The following is a 23,727-nucleotide window of genomic DNA, read 5'->3' as shown; positions in this document are numbered from 1 at the left end:
ATGTTATGCAAAATTGGTGATGTGTGATGTTTTACTAAATTTCCATCTTCATTTATATGATATTCAAGAAGGGGGAGAAAACGGCAGAATTACATGTTTATCTGTGTCTGGCTTTGGAGAAAGGAATCCTACAATTTACTTACTAACGTCCTTCCTTTCATAATGCAGATATATGGCTCCAGAAGTCCTGGATGAAAGTATAAATATGAAGCACTTTGACTCCTTTAAGTGTGCAGACATTTATGCTCTTGGCTTGGTGTACTGGGAAATTGCTCGTAGATGCAGTGCTGGAGGTGCGTGTTCTTTTTCTTTTTTAGACAATATATTAAGCCTCTTAATGAAAACCATGGCAAATAAATGAATAAGTGCATACAATGTAAATTCACTTTTGATTTTGTAATCTTACTATTGTAATCGCTAACTGCATAAAATGGCAATGACCTAAAGTATACACCGACGTCAAAATCAAGTTTCTTGAAATTTTTATTATTACGATAGATGCCAAGGGTTTGGTGCGTGCAACGTAACGTTTCGGTCAAACGACCTTCGTCGGGCACTACAGGTATACAGAACATATATATTATTGTCATATATAGGTATTATTAGCATCATATCCATGTGTGAAAAAATAAATAAAAATGAAATCAAAACGAGACATAAATAAGGACAAATTAAATCTTTACATAACTCAAAGCAGAATTGTGGTATAAAGAACCGCAAAAATAATAGTCATCATCAACCAGGAACTGTGAGTGGACGACATTCTCATCCCAGGCACAATGGTGTATTCAGGTATGTAGTTACTTCGTAGGAATCTCATAGCAACAGAGTGATCGGTTCACAGTTTAAACTCAAAAGAACAAATCTGACAATCAGTCATTAAGGAAAAGGAGAAAAAGCTAAGTAAACATAGCACATCTTAATCCTCATGTTAGATAAACTCATTTGTTTCCAAACATCAGATAAATGACATCAGACTATTCACATGTGACATCTATCAGCATATATCAACTACGATGGTTCAATGCAGTCTGGCATACTATCAAAAGCAAAGTCCTAGTGTAATGTAGGATTGTGGTGCACATACCTGATTACCCTGGTTGCTGGAGTTTCCAGAAGGATGGCGCTGCTTGTAATGGCGGATTTCCGCTCGTTTTGGCGCTAAACGACAGGAGAAATACTCCTGGTTTAAAGGCATGGTGTTGCCCTAAAAACATGTGTTTTTTTTAAAAAATTAAACATTTAGTGTGTGGGTGATTAAACATTGTTCAAATTTTTTTTTTTTTTTGCACGAGTCCAGGAAATATTATAAATTATTTCTAATTTATAATACTACCCATTTTTGGTCACTAGATGGAGCTGTTCCCAATGTTGCAGCATTGGGTTAAAAGCCCTCGCTCTAGTGAGCTCTCAGCATCCCCCCCTCCTTTATCCTGGCTAGTGCCGGGATAAACGAGGGGTTTGAAAGGTTTAACCTCCTACACTGTGTGTCGCCATTTTTTGAGGTAACCCACAGTGTAGTAGGTTTACATACAGTAGTAAACACACACAAACACTAACATACATTGAAATGTCTTACCTGCTCCTGCCGCCGCGGCTCCCTCCGGCCCGTCCGCTCCCTTTGCTGCCGCTGTTCCATGTGCACAAGTCCGGAAGCCGCGACCGGAAGTAGTAATATTACAGTCCGGCCGCGACTTCCGGTCCACAGGAAAATGGCGCCGGACGGCGCCAATTTTGAATAGGACTGTGTGGGAGCGGCGCATGCGCAGTTCCCACACAGACGCCGTACACGGACGTGAATGGGACGGGAGCCGTTCACAGTCCCTATGGGACTGTGGCTGCCGTACTCCATGTCTGTGTGTGTCGTTAATCGACACACACAGAAATGGAACAAAAAATGGCAGCCCCCATAGGGAAGAAAAAGTGTAAAAATAAGAAAAAGTAAAACACAAACACACAAATGAATAAAAACGTTTTTATTAAAGCACTAACATCTTTAACATATAAAAAAAATTATTTGCCATGACACTGTTCCTTTAAATATCCCTGCTTAGGGGCGGGCTCTGGGCGTGTATTGTGCGCGTCATACATTGCTGTCATGCTCTGGGTGTGCCTGATATTATCAGGACGCTCATGTCCTCCTCTGTCTCTGTCCTGTGTAGGGGCGGGCAGGGGGCGTGGTCAGCTTGTACAGAGCATCTCTGGTGTTGCTGGGATGCTCATGTCCCTTGTCTAACACTGCCCTGTATGGGGGCGGGCAGGGGGCGTGGTCAGCTTGTACAGAGCGTCTCTGTTGTTGCTGGGATGCTCATGTCCCTTGTCTAACACTGCCCTGTATGGGGGCGGGCAGGGGGCGTGGTCAGCTCACACAGAGCATCTCAATGCGTGAGGAGATGTTCTGTTACTAGCCTGCCTACACCCTATCTTGGGGCTGGCAGTGAGTATAGGTAGCGTGCACAATCCTGTATTAGGATATGTAATGGGCTGTTTATTGTGTGGTTACACCGTCATGGTCTGGGCATTAACAATAAGCAGGAGGACGTTTGTGTCATCCTCAGTCCATGTCACAAAAGGAAAGCTACATGTAGAGGTGATTTGTATAGGCATAAATCAATGTAAAGGCTTAACCAGGAGCCAATGAACGATATAGGTAGATCACTTATGATTCTAATCATGAGCCTAGTTTGTTTATAGTTATAAATAAATAAATGCATAGATGTAAATACATTCATGTGACCTAGGGGAACATAAATACGACTAAGCGTGAGGATAAACATAAGAGCAGGAATAGGAAGGAACTCAAGCGTGTTGTTTATATTGAAAGGTCTTATATGTGTAGGAAGGCACATAGCCAGATGTCTGATGTGATGGAGTAGAGTGAAGGATAACCTATGTGTACAAATATCACTATCATCAATTACCCAAGCATGAGTAATCGCATCCCCAGTCATTCAGGAGAATCAATATTCTAAAGGATACCTTTGTACCGCATGTAGTTGGGCATCATGCCTAGTGTTAAGTCAGCGTGTCTGTGAAAAGAGACATTAGTCACGTTAAATGATGATTATTAAACATGCTCACAGGAAACTGCTTACTTCATATTCCCTATTCAGCCCCCTCGGTTCCAGTGTTTGTAGTCTGTGAATCCAATACGCCTCAGCTACAATTTCAGGTCATTGAGCACATATCAGCCCCACGAAGAGGAGGGGACAGGATAAGGACACTTAAACGCAGAGAGGCGTATTGGATTCACAGACTACAAACACTGGAACCGAGGGGGCTGAATAGGGAATATGAAGTAAGCAGTTTCCTGTGAGCATGTTTAATAATCATCATTTAACGTGACTAATGTCTCTTTTCACAGACACGCTGACTTAACACTAGGCATGATGCCCAACTACATGCGGTACAAAGGTATCCTTTAGAATATTGATTCTCCTGAATGACTGGGGATGCGATTACTCATGCTTGGGTAATTGATGATAGTGATATTTGTACACATAGGTTATCCTTCACTCTACTCCATCACATCAGACATCTGGCTATGTGCCTTCCTACACATATAAGACCTTCCAATATAAACAACACGCTTGAGTTCCTTCCTATTCCTACTCTTATGTTTATCCTCACGCTTAGTCGTATTTATGTTCCCCTAGGTCACATGAATGTATTTACATCTATGCATTTATTTATTTATAACTATAAACAAACTAGGCTCATGATTAGAATCATAAGTGATCTACCTATATCGTTCATTGGCTCCTGGTTAAGCCTTTACATTGATTTATGCCTATACAAATCACCTCTACATGTAGCTTTCCTTTTGTGACATGGACTGAGGATGACACAAACGTCCTCCTGCTTATTGTTAATGCCCAGACCATGACGGTGTAACCACACAATAAACAGCCCATTACATATCCTAATACAGGATTGTGCACGCTACCTATACTCACTGCCAGCCCCAAGATAGGGTGTAGGCAGGCTAGTAACAGAACATCTCCTCACGCATTGAGATGCTCTGTGTGAGCTGACCACGCCCCCTGCCCGCCCCCATACAGGGCAGTGTTAGACAAGGGACATGAGCATCCCAGCAACAACAGAGACGCTCTGTACAAGCTGACCACGCCCCCTGCCCGCCCCCATACAGGGCAGTGTTAGACAAGGGACATGAGCATCCCAGCAACACCAGAGATGCTCTGTACAAGCTGACCACGCCCCCTGCCCGCCCCTACACAGGACAGAGACAGAGGAGGACATGAGCGTCCTGATAATATCCGGCACACCCAGAGCATGACAGCAATGTATGACGCGCACAATACACGCCCAGAGCCCGCCCCTAAGCAGGGATATTTAAAGGAACAGTGTCATGGCAAATAATTTTTTTATATGTTAAAGATGTTAGTGCTGTAATAAAAACGTTTATATTCATTTGTGTGTTTGTGTTTTACGGTTTCTTATTTTTACACTTTTTCTTCCCTATGGGGGCTGCCATTTTTTGTTCCATTTCTGTGTGTGTCGATTAACGACACACACAGACATGGAGTACGGCAGCCACAGTCCCATAGGGACTGTGAACGGCTCCCGTCCCATTCACGTCCGTGTACGGCGTCTGTGTGGGAACTGCGCATGCGCCGCTCCCACACAGTCCTATTCGAAATTGGCGCCGTCCGGCGCCATTTTCCTGTGGACCGGAAGTCGCGGCCGGACTGTAATATTACTACTTCCGGTCGCGGCTTCCGGACTTGTGCACATGGAACAGCGGCAGCAAAGGGAGCGGACGGGCCGGAGGGAGCCGCGGCGGCAGGAGCAGGTAAGACATTTCAATGTATGTTAGTGTTTGTGTGTGTTTACTACTGTATGTAAACCTACTACACTGTGGGTTACCTCAAAAAATGGCGACACACAGTGTAGGAGGTTAAACCTTTCAAACCCCTCGTTTATCCCGGCACTAGCCAGGATAAAGGAGGGGGGGATGCTGAGAGCTCACTAGAGCGAGGGCTTTTAACCCAATGCTGCAACATTGGGAACAGCTCCATCTAGTGACCAAAAATGGGTAGTATTATAAATTAGAAATAATTTATAATATTTCCTGGACTCGTGCAAAAAAAAAAAAAAAATTTGAACAATGTTTAATCACCCACACACTAAATGTTTAATTTTTAAAAAAAAACACATGTTTTTAGGGCAACACCATGCCTTTAAACCAGGAGTATTTCTCCTGTCGTTTAGCGCCAAAACGAGCGGAAATCCGCCATTACAAGCAGCGCCATCCTTCTGGAAACTCCAGCAACCAGGGTAATCGGGTATGTGCACCACAATCCTACATTACACTAGGACTTTGCTTTTGATAGTATGCCAGACTGCATTGAACCATCGTAGTTGATATATGCTGATAGATGTCACATGTGAATAGTCTGATGTCATTTATCTGATGTTTGGAAACAAATGAGTTTATCTAACATGAGGATTAAGATGTGCTATGTTTACTTAGCTTTTTCTCCTTTTCCTTAATGACTGATTGTCAGATTTGTTCTTTTGAGTTTAAACTGTGAACCGATCACTCTGTTGCTATGAGATTCCTACGAAGTAACTACATACCTGAATACACCATTGTGCCTGGGATGAGAATGTCGTCCACTCACAGTTCCTGGTTGATGATGACTATTATTTTTGCGGTTCTTTATACCACAATTCTGCTTTGAGTTATGTAAAGATTTAATTTGTCCTTATTTATGTCTCGTTTTGATTTCATTTTTATTTATTTATTTTTTCACACATGGATATGATGCTAATAATACCTATATATGACAATAATATATATGTTCTGTATACCTGTAGTGCCCGACGAAGGTCGTTTGACCGAAACGTTACGTTGCACGCACCAAACCCTTGGCATCTATCGTAATAATAAAAATTTCAAGAAACTTGATTTTGACGTCTGTGTGCCGAAATACTTCTTCCAATATACGATTGGGTTGGGACCCTATTCGAGCACCTACTCTGATCTTGTGCATTCCGAACCTACCTCTAAAGTATACACCGTTCAGCCATAACATTAAAACCACCTGCCTAATATTGTGTAGGTCCCCCTCGCGCCACCGAAACCGCTCTGACCCATGGAGGCATGGACTCCACAAGACCTCTGAAGGTGTCTGTGGTATCTGACCCCATGGCGTTAGCCCGCAGATCCTTTTAGGCCTGTATTTTGCAAGGTGGGGTTTCTATGGAATCGGACATATTTTTCTAGCACATCTCACAGCTGCTCAATCGTATTGACATCTGTGCAATGTGTAACCTTTAACGCTTTATCATGTTCCTCAACCCATTCCTGAACAATTGTCGCAGGGCGCGTTATACCTGCTGAAAGAGGCGACTGCCATTAGGGAACACTTGCCATGAAGGGTTGTGCTTAGTCTGTAATAATGTTTAGGTAGTAAACATTTCAGGTGGTACGTGTCACAGTAACATTCATACGAGTACCAGTGCCCATGGTTTGCGAGCAGAACGTTTTCCAGAGCATCACACTGCCTCCGCCAGCCTGCCTTCTTTTTCCCATAGTGGATCTTAGTTGCATCTATTTCCCCAGGTAAGCGACGCACAAGCACCCAGCCATCCTCAAAATGTAAAAGAAAACCTGATACATCAAACCAGGCCTCCTTCTTCCATTGCTCTATGGCCCAGTTCTGATGCTCACAAGCCCATTGTAGGCACTTTTGGTGGTGGACGACATGGGTCAACATGGGCATCTGGACCGGTCTGTGGCTACGCAGCCCCAAACGCAGCAGGCTACGACAGTCTTCGAACACCTCTCTATCATAGCCAGCATTAGTTATTTTTTTAATTTATTTTTTTAGCAATATTTGTTACATTAACTCTTCTTTGTGTTCGGACCAGACGTGCTAGCCTTTGCTCCCCATGCGCATCAATCGGCTTTGCGCGCCTATAACCCTGTCACCGGTTCACTGGCTGTCCTTCCTTCTGCCGCTTTTGGTAGGTTCTAACTACTGCACACCAGGAACATCCCACAAGACCAGCCATATTGTCTAGTCATCACAATTTGGCCGTTAGCCCGTCGCTCAAATCCTTACACTTTCCCATGTTTTCTGATTCTAAAACCCCACATTCAAGATCGGACTGTTCAATTGTTTCCTACACTTGTCAGGCGCCATTTTAACGAGATAATTAATGTTATTCACTTCACACCTCATTGGTTTTAATGTTGTTGCTGAACAGTGTACTGTATATATACTTAGAACTGTGAGCAAGTTTTGATAATGGCGCAGAATGCAGACTGCTGTGGAGCAGTGGGCAGAAGCTTGCGGAGTGTTAAAATGAGCTATGGCTTCCTGTTGTACTCATTTTGCTATTCGGTATATATGAGTGTGTGAGTTTAATGTTTAGTTTCCTAATGTTTAGGGATTTAGGTGATTTGAAGTAGACTTATTCCTTTATGGACTATATGAATAAACAATATATAGGAGACTTCTATAATCAAAAACTGCTCTCCTAATATGTAAATTCAATATATGGTACAGAGTTATCTCATTGACGGACAGCTTTGAACATTTGTATGTATGATTATGGTCAAACGTCTGAATGTGGCCACGTAGTCCCTCTTAGCGATAGGGCCACATATTTTGCATGTAGATCACACACACTTGCAAAATCCGTTGTTTCACTGAATCTAGTGTTAATTTAATCAATATGACAGTGATTGAGGATCATTGGCCCCCGTAGGTGAGGCCAGCGTTTCTACCATTATTATAAATGCATTTATTTCATGTGTAATAATATGACAGATGCTATTTACAGTAATAACATTACAGCCATACATAGTGCCCTGAGAAATCCTAATTTTATACTATATTCTTCTATTCCATTTCACCATGCTTCAGTCCTCATGACATCTGGAATGGATATGAACCGTTTTAATGCTCTTTTGTATACTTAGGCTTAATGGAGTTACTTTACTTTTATACTGTTACGGTGGTCTGTCATCTTGCGTTTATTATTAATTTTGGAACTGAAAAACTGAATTTTATTTTCAGGCTTCCATGAGGAATATCAGCTTCCATATTATGATCTTGTACCATCAGATCCTTCTATTGAAGAAATGCGAAAAGTTGTATGTGATCAGAAATTACGGCCTAACATACCCAACTGGTGGCAAAGTTATGAGGTAAATGTGGCCGCTGTCCTTTTAAATAACTTGTGGTAATTTTTTTCGACAGTTACCACCATCAAAAGTGTAATATATATTCTTATTACCCAATCTGTTTTCCTTGTGAAAAATCGCTCTGAACAGTCACGGGGTGTCTCTGAGCTATTTGCAGTCCGCGCCCCGTCGTCCGGTTCTCTCCGTCTCCAGTTAGAGACGAGCTAGGACGGAGCACAGGAAACGGACGTGTATTACACACTGACTACTGTGATGGTGATGAGCGCTTTGTGTACTGTAGTGTATTGTAACTGTATGGTCCGGCTCTCTGTCAATGCTTGAGGGGTTTCGGACCAGACCGTTTGAGTTCGGACAGTGATAATGTGCTATGCATTACTATTAGTAAGAGAACGAAAGTCAATTTAGAACCCTACGGGCAAGCTTCCCTGCCTTTCGACACACCCTCCCGCATGCATGTAGCGGCGCAAATTATTCTGGTGCTGGGGACAATGTCAAATACAACATGGAGTGATAAAAACCAACAGTATTGCACAGGTTACATAACCACTAGTAGATTATGAGCTCATTTTCATTTTGGGTGAAAGTCAGGTACCCTTTAATAAAATAGCTGACAAGTGCTGACATTTCTGCTTTCTTTCACTTATTAATGTGCGACACGAGGTATTATGAATTTTGAATCTCCATGTGCCTCACATTAATAGTAATTAACCCCATCATGTACCTCACACATTAACCCAATGTTGTCCATTATGACTGAGGAACATGATGGGGTTAATCACTATTAATGTGAGGCACGTGAAGATTCAAAATTCATCACACCACGTGCCTCACATCCGAAAACGGAAGAACTTCTTTTTTTTTATTATTGTTGGCAAAAGTATCGTTTTGGTATGGAAATCACAATACTACACAAAGTATCGGTATCGAAGTCCAAATTCTGGTATCGTGACATGCCTAGTTTCAATAGTCTAATTCATTTATCGCTGACCATGATCTTGCTGCATAGAAAAAGGTAGAATTCTGCCTCTCAAGTTGCAAGATTTATTCACAAGTAATACCAAGGTGGGACAGATGGAGGACCATGTCATTGAATAAGTCAATGAAGCCTTCACAGCAGATTAACATTACAAGTGAACGTTTATACCTAGAAAGAGAGGTGTATCCTCCCCTTGTAATCATGTTAAAGCCTGCGGTATACATTGTGTTTAATGTTTTAACAATAAGCAATTGCAGAATAATTGGGGGAGCAGGGAGGTTGTGGCATGTGCCAACACTTTGCCATTTTGTTGCTCTAATATAATTGTATATTAGTCATTTGCTTTTGTAATGACATGAGGACTGGCGCTAGGGCTAAAGTTGTCCCATTCTTGGTATCAGCGGAGGTCCCCATGTCTGAACACCCATTGATCATTCTTTAATGACATGTCATAAAATACTTTTGTGGTGAAATCCATTTAACATTTAGAAGTATTAATGAAAAGTCGCATTTTGTGAAACATATTGGAGTGTGAAGCTTTACAAAGTTAAAAGCAATTCGCTATAAGTGTATGCCTCAATGTAACCAGCAAGTTGAAAAGTACCTGAAGTAATGAAGCCAATATTTTAATTTTATAGAAGATTCCCAAAAACTGTTTTAATCTTTCTTTTTTTTTTTTCTTCTCTCTCTCCAGGCTCTGCGGGTGATGGGTAAAATGATGAGAGAGTGCTGGTACACAAATGGGGCAGCGCGTTTGACAGCTCTGCGCATCAAGAAGACGCTGTCACAGCTCAGTATACAGGAGGATGTGAAGCTCTGAAGCCTCTACCAATTCTCCTGACAAAATGCGGAAAATTCATACAAGCTGCCATGATGTAGTACCGAAGTATGAGGCCTACCTCAACGTTTCTTCCCAGACAACTGCCAGTTGAACAATGGGGCATTTAGGCCAAAATGGAAGAGAACAGCACACTTTAATTATATGTTTGGGTCTGAAACAGAAACCTTTTTTTTTTTTTCTTTTTCTATTTTTTTCTTCTTTTTTTTTCTTTTTCTTAGCATGAAGATATGGAATTCGATTCAGGTGATTGCCGCATTGCCTGACATTTTTATTTTTCTCTCAAATGAAATGCCCATGGTGGCACCTCCTTTCTATCTGTGTAGGGTAAAATCCACTTTATGTAACTTGCTTAAAGTGGTTCAGGGTATCACTCAGTAAACCCGGCCATGCTCATCTACTGGTTCAGGTCCTAGTGAGCAAGCTAAGGTTTCTCTTGGATTTACCCTAAACTCGAATAAGGAGACTCCCGTTTAAAGGATTGTGTTCAGGCTCTGTACAATGACAATGGAGCTTGAAAGCAAACGACACTGTCCACATAGACCCGCGTCCATGCATGTGCAGGGGTGTGTGTAGCAAATTTTTTGACCTGTGTTTTGTAGGTGCACACGTATACATGTGAGCTTGTCTGCATGCGCTAATATAAAGCTCCACTTCTCCGAGGTGTCGGTATGTAGATCACTATGAGTGACACTTCATGTAAAGTTTGCATACAGGACCACTTGTCACCTTAATTTAATTTAATTTTTTATTTTTGTAAAAACAAAACCCAAACTCTTAGCTTGTTTGAACATAACACTAACGTCCGTGTTTCCAGGAAGAGGAGATTCATGCTGGTGAAATCTATTGGCAATAGAAATATTACAATAAAAGACCCTCAGCTTGTGCTCTCCGAGCGGGTGTGAAGTGAGGAGGACAACCTGCAAAAATCCATCGTCCTTTGTAAATGAATCTCAGGTGTCAAGCATTTGCCAACAGCAGGGATTTTAGATGTTTGTGCTCATTAAATAGACTGACATGGGAAGATGTCGATCCTTTCCAGCCTGCCTTCTGGGGGAACTGACATGGAAAGAGTGCTTGGTATATTGAGGTTGATCGGCAACTTGAGAGAGACTGTTCTGGTCACCCAGGCCTCCGGAGGAGGTTGGAAGCAGGGTTTGAAGTGGATTGACACATTACATTTTAATACAGGATCTTAGTTGAATGGGAGAATTTTTCGGTTCAGCATCTACAGTACAATAACTCTGAAGCCATAACTTTTAACTGGAGTGTTTGTTTTGTTTTTTTCCTTTTAATTATTATTGCGTTAAGATTTTTTTGGGAGGGGAGAGTAGGGATTTTAACTTTTTTTATTAAGTATTTTAATTCTTTGTAAAAAAGAGAAACCACAAAAAAATTCAGAATATCTCTATCTATAAATATATACACACACACACACACACACATACATAAATATCAATATTACCTCTCAGTCTATTGTTTGTATAGAGATCATAACAAAAAAAAACCAAATGCGCCAAGCTATATTTACACTGGAACTATTTGTACTCGTACATGGAATTTTTCTTCTAGACGCTGGATTGGTCCTCGTGGTTACATGTCACATTTTTATAATGCCATGTCGTCATTGTCTGTTTCTTCAGGTGTACACCATTTTCCTGTGTGTATCCTTCAGGGGTTTTAGTGACTTGTCCAAAGTTCTATAAATATATATATATTTTTTTTTTCTGCTTTCTGTGCAGAACTGTTAATAAACTCCCAGTTTTTCTTGTCCAAGGTGCTTCTCAGTCTCATACAGCTTACTAACATATTAATGTGAAGCTGGCTTGTGCATTAATGGGGTGTATGTAAAGATTAGTGTTCTGGGGATGGGATGTCGCTCTGTCACTTGGGTTGTTGTATTTGTATAAACATTAGTCATTCGAAGTCTGCTGTGCAATCCCTTGGTAAAACATTTACACACCTATATGCAACATCATCTTCCGAAGTCTATATTGGTCAAACGAATGGCTAGAGTTGCTGTGGAAGCAATTGTGGTATCCGATCCCATTTGCTTTGTGGCGCAGGGGAAGGTTTGGCATTTTCTTTCGACATGCCCAAATATTAACTAGTCGAATGTACACAAATATATATTGTGAACCAAACGGATCCGAAGTGCTGGTATCCTAGATTTAAAGCTCGTAGTAGAGTAGTTGCACCCGGCTGTACCTCCTTGTATTTTATTGAATATTCCCTATTAATTTGCAGTGGATACATTTTCTTATAGGTATTCTATAGGAGATGTAATAAAAGATCAGGAGTTTGCAAAACTTTCATAAAACTGTTGTGTGTCACTAGTGCAGTAGAGTCGCACGTCTTGTAAATGCCAACCAAAGTTTATGCAGGCTAGTGATGCACACCCATTATGACAGAAGAATTGTGCCAGGTCATCCAGTAATGGCATCATCTTGGCATTTCAGTCAACATGTCTTTACTTGGGTTATGCAGATTTTGGATATGGATGATTGAATAAATCCTATATTTGAATCTTCCTGGAGTGGAGGTCTTAGATATATAACCAAGACTGCTTATGTTTGTCTTAGCTGGGCCAACTTTCCGTGCCAACCCTCCTGGTTAAGAGTTGTAACCACCCCATTGCAAATAAGCCGTGTCTCAGGCCATAGACAGATTTCTGCTAAATATATTTATTTTGTGTAAACTCAGTGGATTCTATATATAAATTTTAAAAGGCCGTTTTATCTAATGATGGGTAATGGCCACAATTATGACATTTCTTCCATTGCTTGGTCACCTTCATTAGTGCCTATAAAGGAACGTAAATCACCCGCACAATGTATTCATCTAACCATGTTTTGAGGGAGTATATTTCAACTCTGTTGAAAAACACCTCACAATGATAAGTAAAAAAGGCACTTCTCTTCCTGGGCACTATTCCGGGTATTTAACGTTTTTATTTTTATTATATTTTTGTCCCATGGATTTGTGCCTTGTTCATCTGTTGTACATCATCTCATGTGCATCGGGCTCTTATTTGGTCACAAAATGCATTAACTTGTGTAACCACTACATTAATTTTTGGGAGGTATGGTAATTTTTTTCTTAAATATTAACATGAAATCATCTCTAACTGCTGTGTTTTTGTATTTTTTTTTGTATTTTTTTTAAATTAAAGGATTCACTAAAGCAACATATGGTGGGTTAATGGCCGGTCTCTGGTTTTATTTTTTTTTATTTTTTCCTATGTACATATGGTGACTATTTTCCAGCTTTTCGGCTGATTGGTAGTTTTAGGCCATAAGCACATAATTTAGTGGGGGCAGAATTACACCTTTTTTTAAGTTGAATTGTAGCATGATTTCTAATCATTTCTCAGGATGTCCAAAATGTTTTACAGTAATCAGAAGATATAGGTACATAAACAGGGACAGCAAAACTTCCCATGATTTGCATTATCCGCTTAGACATGCTGCTACAAAAGGGGGGGATTCGAGCTTTCCCTTTTGCAGAAACAGTTGCGTCTACTCTGAATTTTATGTTTGATCCTGCGGTCCAGATGCAACACTTTTGTGGAATCTTTTTATCTTGAGATGTATGTAATAGAAAGTATTGGAAGTAAGAAAAATATGTGATGGACAGGTTTTAAAGGGGTTTTTCCCACAAATAACATTTACAGCGTATAAATTTCAGCATCCTTTGCGGTTTCCATATCTCCCATAGACTATGGAGAGTGACTAAGCTGGCACTGCCAATGGGGTACCAGGCACCCTTGTTTTTTAGAATCTGTGGTGTTCCAGCGGTTGATACCCCAAAAATCAGATATTTATGGGATATCAAATCCATATGCAATAAATTTTATTCATGAGAAAACGCCTTTTTAAATGGGTTGTCTGAGATTAGAAAATTAGGAAAAAAAACTCGTCCATTGGCTGTTTGATACAGCAGCTCAGCCGTATTCCGACGGCCCATGGACAAGAGTGGAGCGGTTTCTGGGTGAACAAAGCAAAATGGGTAACTCCCTTTAACTACACGTTTTGTTCAGCTAATGGTTAACATGAAAAATGTTCGGGATGGTCCTCAAAGTGTTGAAGAAACAGCTTGTTTAGAAAATCAGAAAAAGGTTCTACAAATGTTGTGAAAGGGAACATGAAAAGTGATTGGACCTGTCACATGAGAAATCCCTTTGTGGCTTGTGACATTAATGTAGTTACGAGTTCATGTGAATATGGCCTACAGAATGGATACATTTCCTTAGGGTGTGTTCACATCAACGTTTGGTTTCCGTTGATGGGTTCTGTCAGAGCTTGCCGTCGGAGGAACCCATCAATGAAAAGGCAAGCTGTAACCATAGCTTCCGTTTGCAATACCATTGATTTCAATGGTACCGCTTCCGTTGCTAATGATTTCTGTTTGTCTCCGTCCAATAACGGTTACGTTGTTTTGATGGAATCAATAGCGCAGTCGACTGCGCTATTGATTCCGTCAAAAAAAGGAAACCTTACGGCATGGAGACAAACTGAAACCATTAGCAACGGAAGCGGTACCATTGAAATCAATGGTATTGCAAACGGAAGCTATGGTTACAGCTTGCCTTTTCATTGATGGGTTCCTCCGACGGCAAGCTCTGACAGAACCCATCAACGGAAACCAAACGCTGATGTGAACAAGGCCCTTAATGGTACATATTATTTTTACAGATTTGACCTTCAAAGCTTTTATAATTTTACAAAGATACAATTTATTATTTCTTTTGGGACTTCAGCAGTCTTCCATATGTTTTCTTATGGCTATTAATCTCTGTGTAGGAACAAAAGGCTGCACTTTGATAAACATCATAAACTTGAGGCTTGTTACTTTGAATGTATATGCACCATATGTAAAACATTCTTCCCAAACCCTGAAAACTTCTCGTCATGTAGTTCTGGTAGCCATATGTTTCGAAATAATATTTATCATATCTGAAGTTCATTCTGATTTTAAATGGTGCAAATAGCCTTTTATCATCATTTTTATGTTTTGAAGGTTTTAAACCTGTTTCTTTAGTCATGTTCCCTTTTGGTCTATCTGACCGGTATCAATCATAAAATGCAATGGCAAGTTATTGGTACTTCAAGCAATCCTTCCAGAGCCAGGAAACTGTGTGATGAATTGTAGTCAGATGCAGAATGTTTCTGCCAAACTGGCTCCGGAGGATTGGCTTTTTGAAGATATGAATCTGGTACTTGTCTTTTCATCCAGGTTTTCATTGTATTGGAAAGGACTGTAAAAGAACCACTTAGACACTTTACCTCCTCAGTATGCAAATGTACATACATTGTATGATAGAAAATCTTTTGTTAATATAAAAAGCTGTCCAATTTCTGCTGTACATTAAAAATTTGTTTTATTCATGTTATTTGTGTGTGTTCTATTTTTGTATTAACTTTTGTTTATCTACAGATATAGGGGGCATTTACTGAATATTCTTTTCGACAATACATTCCAAGATCCCATTAAGTTTTCGACATAGTTTGTAAGTATTTCAATCTGGGCTAGTTGGGTAGAGCATTCTCACATTTGAGGGTATTGAACCCCCTAAAAGCCACATATTGGAAGTAAATTTATTTTTACCCAAATTTCACATATATTACCTAGTTTAAAAACAGCACTTCCAATCGTGCTTTAAATGCCATGTTTTGTTATTCAAATGATTAAAAATACATAGTAAACCAGAAGTGGAAAAGATATGGACCAATTCTTGACAGACATCACAAATGATGGTAATAAGGGGGCAATCGGCTTCAATTAATTTAAGCATAACCATATCCGATACCAAGTATTCAGTAATGTGTATGAATAACATGATTCAATTAGTTTAAACACGTTTTAAATTGAAGTGGTTGTGGTGCACTCCTTTACAGCCTGGCTCCACATTACTTCACCTCTCCACTCAACTTTCTGGTAGGACCAGGCTACACGCCTTCTTAACTTCTGAGTTCAGTTGTATATTGCAGCAGCAGCAGTTGCTGAGGGCCTCCTAAAACCACATTACCCTTTCATCCAGGTGAAGTAATTTTGCATGGCACAGATCACCCTCTTTTACTAGACGTGTAATCAGCTACTGTTTGAGATGTCCGAACCCAGAGGAGAGTCATCTCATTCATTGGTGTCTAGCCACATTCAGTTCAACACCAAATTTCAATGCGGTCAATCTGCCTAGCCTTGAGACTGTTATCCGCGGCCCTGCCTCCCACCAAGTCGGTCGCTGCGTTCTCTGACTTCACTAATCTGGAATGGGGGCTCGGCACTGGGTCAGTAATGTGGCTACAGAATGAGCCCTTCGCCAAGGCATCCTTTTTCGGGACCCTCCAGTACGAGTTGGTGGACCTAGCTCACCAACTTGTGTATGTGGGTAAAACTTCTCTAGATGCAGGTAAACTCCTAGTGTGCTCAATGGCTCTCAGTGTCAATCCGATGCGCTCTTTAGCTCAAGACTTGGGCAGGCGATCCGGCTTCCAAGCGCCCGCTCGCTGGTTCCCTGTATTTGGTCCATGTTTGGATGAAATCATTTGTCGATCAGTAAAAGCTTACACTTACCTCCGAATAGACCCGATCTTGTTTTCTGTCCTTTTCTTCGCTTCACCGGTCCCTATTCCACGCCATATGAATGCTTATCTCGACATCCTAATTTGTCTGGCCCATCAGTCTTTCCTCAGATTTGCAGTTCAGTCCCACCATTATCAGTGTGTGGCTCCTCCCTTCAGCTTAGTGACTGTTCCTCGTGTATTCATGAAGGTGTTTTCCTCAGTCATGGCTCTTCTCTAGTCCAGTGGAATCTGCCATTCCCTACCTGGACGATGGCTCACGTAAGGGACTGATGGCTTTCAAGGCTACCATTGCTCGTTTAATTAGGTTGGCTATTGGCGTATCGCGTTAAAGGTGAGGTTCCTTCGCTCTGTGTGTCAGCATATTATACCAGAACTGTGGGGACCTCTTAGGCCACTGTTCTATAGGTGTGTAAGGCAGCCATCTGGTCTTCTCGCCACACTTTTACTACGTTTTACAGGGTGCACACCTTTGCATCCTCGCATGCGTTTTTTCAGTCTTAAGGTTTTGCAGTAGAGTAGGCGACTTTTTGTTTTCTGGTTACTGTTCCCTCCACCGGGGGCTGCTTTTGTACGTGTCATGGTCTGTGTCCTTCAATGACCCGAGCGAGACTGTTTGCGCCACAAACTGATAAACTGACATGAAAAATACATTAAGGCTGGATTCACACGAGCTTGTTCAGTCCGTGATATGCGGGCCGCATTTCCCGGACTGAGCACACTGCAGGGAGCACGGCTCTTATCGTCATCATTATCTATGACGCTAGGAGTCGCTGCGGGAAAACTGTCACGTACTGAAAACATGTTTTCAGTACGGGACAGTAGTTCCGCGGAGAGGCAGGGACTCCTAGCGTCATAGATAACGATGATGCTAGGAGCCCAGCTCCCTGCAGTGTGCTCAGTCCGGTATATGCGGCCGACCTGTGGACCATATATCACGGACTGAACACGCTCGTGTGAATCCGGCCTAAGGCTAAGTTCACACTTGCGTTGTATAATCCGTTACTCTGATCCGTTTTTAGATCCGAATAAGGCTAAGTTCACACTACCGTTATCTCCCGTTTAGGTCTCTTCCGTCAGAGGAAGAAATGACCGTAAATCCAAACTGCATCGCTTCCGTTTGAGTTACCATTGATTTCAATGGTCATTCTTTTCTGTCAGTTGGATTTAGTTTGCCTCAGTTTGCTAGGTTTCTGGTTTTTTTCACGGAAGCAAAAGTGCAGTCTGCAGCACACTTGCTTCCGTGAAAGAAACTGAAACCTAGCAAACGGAATCCAACTGAAACAAAAGAATTCCCTTTTGATATCAATGGTAATTCAAACGGAAGCGATGCTTTCCGTTTGGATTTTTGGTAATTTCTTCCTCTGACGGAAGAAACCTAAACGAGAGACAACGGTAGTGTGAACTTAGCCTAAGGGCTCATTCAGTCGAGCGTCTGCAACCACGGATGTGAAAAACTAAAGTTTTTCACGTCCGAGGTGCACCCGTGCTGAACGTGTTGTCACGGATCCCCCATAGACTAGAGTCTATGGAGGGATGCGTGACACGCAGTAGAATAGGACATGACCCTTCACAGGCTCCGTTGAAACAATGGTCGTGTGAACGGCCCCATTGAAATACAGGAGTCGGTGTGACTGCCGTTTTAAAGGCTGTCACACGGATGTGATACACGCTCATCTGAATGAGCCCTTAGGGTAAAAACAGATCCGTTAAAAATCCCATTGAAATGAAAGCGAATAACAGAAGCAATGGTTCCATTGCACAACGGACACCACCGGTGGCCAACGGAACCCATTGACTTTAATGGGTTCAGTCAGCTTTTCGTCGGGGTGTCCGTGATTTTACCGGAGACAATAGCACAGTATACTGCGCTATTGTGTCTGGTAATCTCGGCTGGATTTGCGACGGAGGCCTCTAACACAGATGTTAATTGTTAGATATATATATAATTTTTTTATTATTTTTTGTTTGTGTTTTTAAAGGTGTTGTGAAGGCCGGTACGAAGTGAATAAATCAGTCGTAACCGTATTTTCAGATGTTAAAGAGGCTCTGTCACCAGATTTTCAAACCCCTATTGCAGCAGATCGGCGCTGCAATGTAGATAACGGTAACGTTTAGTTTTTTTCAAAAACGAGCATTTTTGGCCAAGTTATGACCATTTTTATATTTATGCAAATGAGCCTTTCTTAAGTACAACTGGGCGTGTTTAAAGTTATGTCCAAGTGGGCGTGTTATTGTGTGTGTAACATTTGGGCGTTTTTACTTGTTTTACTAGCTGGGCGTCGTGAATAGAAGTGTATGATGCTGACGAATCAGCATCATCCACTTCTCTTCGTTACCACCCAGCTTCTGGCAGTTCAGACACACAGCGTGTCCTCGCTCATCCGACGCGATGAAGTTCCTGTGGGAGGAAGTGAGTGACGTCACAGCGTGATCTCGCGAGGACACGCTGTGTGTCTGTGCACTGCCAGAAGCTGGGCGTTGTGAATAGAAGTGGATGATGCTGATTCGTCAGCATCATACACTTCCATTCACAACGCCCAGCTAGTAAAACAAGTAAACACACCCAGATGTACGTACACAATACACGCCCATTTGTACATAACTTTATACACGCCCAGTTGTACTTAAGAGGCTCATTTGCATAAATATAAAAATGGTCATAACTTGGCCAAAAATGCTCGTTTTTGAAAAAAAAAAAACTTTACTGTTATCTACATTGCAGCGCCGATCTGCTGCAATACGAGATAGGGTTTGAAAATCTGGTGACAGAGCCTCTTTAAGGTGGTTACAGTTAAAACGGAATTTTTACAGTGACTGGGTGAGTTTTTTTTGCAGTTGCAGTAAAAAATGTGTTTTTTATTTTTAAATGCAGTTTTAACCCCCCCTCAACCGCGGTGTCTGAATATACCTTAAGCCGCTAGTATGCAAATAACAGGGTTTTGCTTGCTCATTACCAGGAGGCTCAATATTCTCTCTGAATGTTTGCCACCCAATCAACAAATATTCTGTGTCAAGACCTTAACTGCCAAAGTTTAGCAGCGCAACACACATTATTCCTGTGTTTTTATAAAATGTCTTCAAGACGGGAAAAACTTTCAAGAAAAAAGATGACTTTGTTCTATAACATGGGTGAGACTCCTTTTCTCAGCTAACATATGGTTCTTGACAATAGTCGATTTGTGTGCATTCATGTCTGTGACGTATTATTGATTACTGGTCAAAGTTTTGTGGGGGTTTTATAGGTTCGATTTACTTGACACAAAATTTTAAACAGATGGTAAGTTCCCAAAGTCTAGCCCAGTTTATCCAAGTTAGCAATGTAGCATGTGTTTTTAGATAACAAAAAAAAACAAAGACTGGACTGCTATATTTATGTATTAAGATTTTTTACTTGTGCAATCCTCAGACTCAAAAAATGTATCCGGCGTAACCAGGGGCGTAGCTAAAGGCTCATGGGCCCAGGTGCAAAATTTCAGTTTGGGCCCCCCTACGCATTTTCTCTCTAACTTTCAGCTGCATTACTGGGTCTCTAAAGTAACCCCTCAAAACAAAAATATATACATATATACATCAGAGACGAATAAAACAACTTTTATAACACGGCAGGCTTAAAGCGGTGCAGTTCTATGTATGATAGTATACCTAAATAATGAAGTCACCAAATAAAGGTCATATACCAGCTCTACACAGTGAAAAATTAATACACTACAGTTGTATCCCGATTTCCCTTTTCTACTCTATCCAGGCCAGACCGGCAAGACTTCTTCCAGCCACAACTTGTCTCTTCACACAAACTACAAATTATGCTGCTCGCCCCAATAGCCCTCTTAGTGCCCCCTCCACCTTAATAGTGGCCCCATTTGTGCCCCCTTTTGTTCCCTACAAAGTAATAGTGTCCCACCACAAAATCATAATGCCTTTTTTGTGCCCCACAGTAATACCCTCCTTTGTGCCTTATACAGCCATAATACCAACTTTTTTTTGCTGCCCCCTATGTCCTCCTACACAGGATAAATTCCACCTGGGCAGTTGATAATTTTATTAATTGCAACATATTTAAAATGGTTTTCCCAGAATCATAAATTATTACCTATCCACAGTATATTTGATCATTCTCTTATTGCTGGAGGCGATTGAGAGACCTGGGGTCCCAAACCCTCCGATCCTTCTCACTGCACCCCTGCAGTAAAGAGGAGCTTGAATGGAGCAGCTGTTGAGCATACGCCCGCCGCACCATTCACGGTCTATGACAATGACGTAAACAGCCGAGCGCTGTACTCGGTTGTTTCTGTCATTCCTATAGACTTTGAATGGAGCAAGTAGAGTGCATGCACCACCGCTGCTCCATTCAATGTCCTGCTTACAGTGAGGAGGAATGGGGGGTTTGGAACCCCAGTTCTCATGATTGGTGGGGGTCCCAGCGAAAACAAAATGATCACTTATCCTAAGGATAGGTGATAATTTATGATTCTGGCAAAAAAAAACAACTTTATAACTCTTTAGGAGCAGCCTCTTTATTTTCTATAGTTTCCAATGGACACTGGCATAGCAGAGCTGTGTGTTTCACATTACAGCACAGCTCCAGACCTCCAGTAATGTGCAATCATTCATGACCCACAGTAACCTCTAGCCCCCTTATCAGTGTCTTCCCGATTACTGGAGGCTGAGCTGTCCTGTAATGAATTATGACCCTCAGTAACCTCTTATCAGTGTCCTGTCTGCGCTGCTCTCACTGCTGAATCCTCCCGTTCTGTCCTCTATTTGCAGGATAGAAAGAACAGAGAGAGACAGCAAAGATCAAACAGTATAGGAAAAAACACTAAAGAAAGACCATGTAACTGTATGAGTAACGCATGTCCAGAACTCACATTGATGTGGGGGAAACGAGCTGCGATGAGACAGGAGCTTCTCCTTACACAGCGTGCGGCAGTGTGTGTATCTAGACTCCTCCTCCCCTGTCTCCTCCAATCCAGTGCCTCAGAGCACAAGAAGGGAGGGGGAGTACACACGCTGCTGCACCTGCGCTGTGTAAAAATCAATTTTATCTAAGAAGTACGGTCACTCTAAGGCCTCATTTACACGAGCGTATTATACGCGCGTGCTTTTCACGCGTGTCGTACGCACCTATAATAGTCTATGGGGCTGTTTAGACGATGCGTGAATTTTGCGCTGCGTGAGTGCGTTGCGTAAAACTCACGACATGTTCTATATTCTTGCGTTTTTCACGCAACACACACCCATTGACTTCAATGGGTGCGTGAAAACAACGCATGCCACACGGACGGTCCTGCGTTGCATGCGCGAAAATCACGCAAGAGCTGTCAAAAGGATGAATGTAAACAGAAAAGCACCACGTGCTTTTCTGGTTACAAACATCCAAACGGAGTGTCAAATTCGAGATGAGCGCACCGAACTTCACCGGGTTCGGCCGAACTCGTTTTGACCGAACCCGGCAAAAAATGTTCGGGTACGCGACGTCAGGAGACAGTCACTGCCCACGGTGCTCAAAGACTTAAACTGTTTCAGCACCATGGACAGTGACTTTCGATCACAATATACATATACGTGTAAAAAAAAACAGAAGTTCTGACTTACCGATAAGTCCTGGCTCCTTCCTCCAGTCCGACCTCCCGGGATGACAATTCAGGCCAAGTGACAGCTGCAGCCAATCACAGGCCAAGCACAGGCTGCAGCCAATCACAGGCTGCAGCGGTCTCATGGCCTGCCGCGTCATCCTGGGAGGTGGGGCCGGATGACAAGAGAGGGACGCGTCACCAAGGCAACGGCCGGGAGACCGGACTGGAGGAAGCAGGCAGTTCATGGTAAGTTTGAAAGTCTTTTTTTATTCACAGGTTGGTGTAGATTGTGATCGGCATTCACTGTCGAGGGTGCTGAAAGAGTTACTGCCGATCAGTTAGCTCTTTCAGCACCTTGGACAGTGACGGGCGTCGACTACCTCATCTCTATGATGGCGGCTGCGTGAAAATCACGCAGCCGCGCATCATACACGGATGACACACGGAGCTGTCAAATGCCTTTTGCGCGCGCAAAACGCAGCGTTTTTTGCGCGCGCAAAACGCACACGCTCGTGTAAATCCGGCCTAAGTGTGGCGAGGGGGGCCCGTGGGCCCCTCAGGCTTAGGGGCCCGGTCGCAACTGCGACCGCTGCGACCCCTATAGCTACGCCACTGGGCGTAACATGCAGTGCAGTTCTGGTGGTTAATGATTTATTTTTTTACAGTGTTCAACGTGCAGGTTAAATAATTTTATATTGTAATAGTTTGGATTTTTACAGACGTGGCAATACAAATTTTGTTTTTTTTCTATTTATTTTTTTTTAGCATTACTTTACAGGAAAAAAACAAAGGTATTTTTTTGAACTTTAAAAAAACCAATAAATATATATACATATACTTAAATAAAAACTTTATAAAACTTTTTTTTTTTACATGTTTTATTAGTCTTCTTCAGAGACATGAACCAGCTTTGGGTAGATCACATTGTATTGGAACATTCCAAACAGGAATACAATGAATTGGATGAAACCTCATGATTACACACCTAAGGCTTCGTTCACATAGGCGCCAGTGACTGACACAAATGGAAACCAAATGTTTCCATCACCATTGATTTCAATGGTGACGGATCCGGCCCCAATGGTTTCCGTTTGTCTCAATTGTGCAAGGGTTCCGTCGTTTTGCCGGAATCAATAGCGTAGTCTACCATGTTTGTGTCAGTCAGGGTCCCGTTCTGACGGAACGGGACCCTGGCGCATATGTGAACGAAGCCTTACAGAATCCTAATTTGTGGCATTTTAAAGAAAAGTTGAAAAGCGATTGATTCCTATACGAAATTAAATTAAAGAATGTAAAAGGGACACATTTTTGAGGGATTTAATAGACTTTGATATGGATCGAATTTTCACCTGGAAGACCCAATTGCGTCTACGTCCCACACAAGGACAAAATTGGAGGCGGGGGCGTAGAGACAGGGGAAACCACAACCTGATTATTGAACCATTGACTCATGGTCTGATTCTAGTCTGTCAGAGGACTATGGAAAGAAGACACCAAGTGATAGTGCTACTGGGGACAGTATCGTCACATCCCAATCCACTCCTTTAGGCATTCTACGTGCAGAGGGCGTGGAA

At 41.9% G+C, this 23,727-nt stretch overlaps 1 protein-coding gene across 2 annotated transcripts in view; it reads left to right on the top strand.

The window, feature by feature from the left end:
• The window catches only part of ACVR1B (activin A receptor type 1B), a 49,878-nt gene extending 35,564 nt beyond the window's left edge, over positions 1–14,314 (top strand). For both annotated transcript variants that reach the window (XM_075852237.1, XM_075852236.1), the window contains 3 exons: positions 169–293; positions 8,052–8,182; positions 9,850–14,314. In XM_075852237.1, coding sequence (XP_075708352.1) covers positions 169–293; positions 8,052–8,182; positions 9,850–9,975 — 382 coding nt within the window. In that variant the 3' untranslated portion in view covers positions 9,976–14,314. The remainder of the gene's footprint in view (positions 1–168; positions 294–8,051; positions 8,183–9,849) is intronic.
• Positions 14,315–23,727: the final 9,413 nt, after the last annotated feature.

Source organism: Rhinoderma darwinii, chromosome 2 (assembly GCF_050947455.1).
Source record: "Rhinoderma darwinii isolate aRhiDar2 chromosome 2, aRhiDar2.hap1, whole genome shotgun sequence".
NCBI lineage: Eukaryota > Metazoa > Chordata > Amphibia > Anura > Rhinodermatidae > Rhinoderma > Rhinoderma darwinii.
Note: the sequence above shows the minus strand (reverse complement) of the source record. Positions and strands in the feature narration are given on the sequence as shown.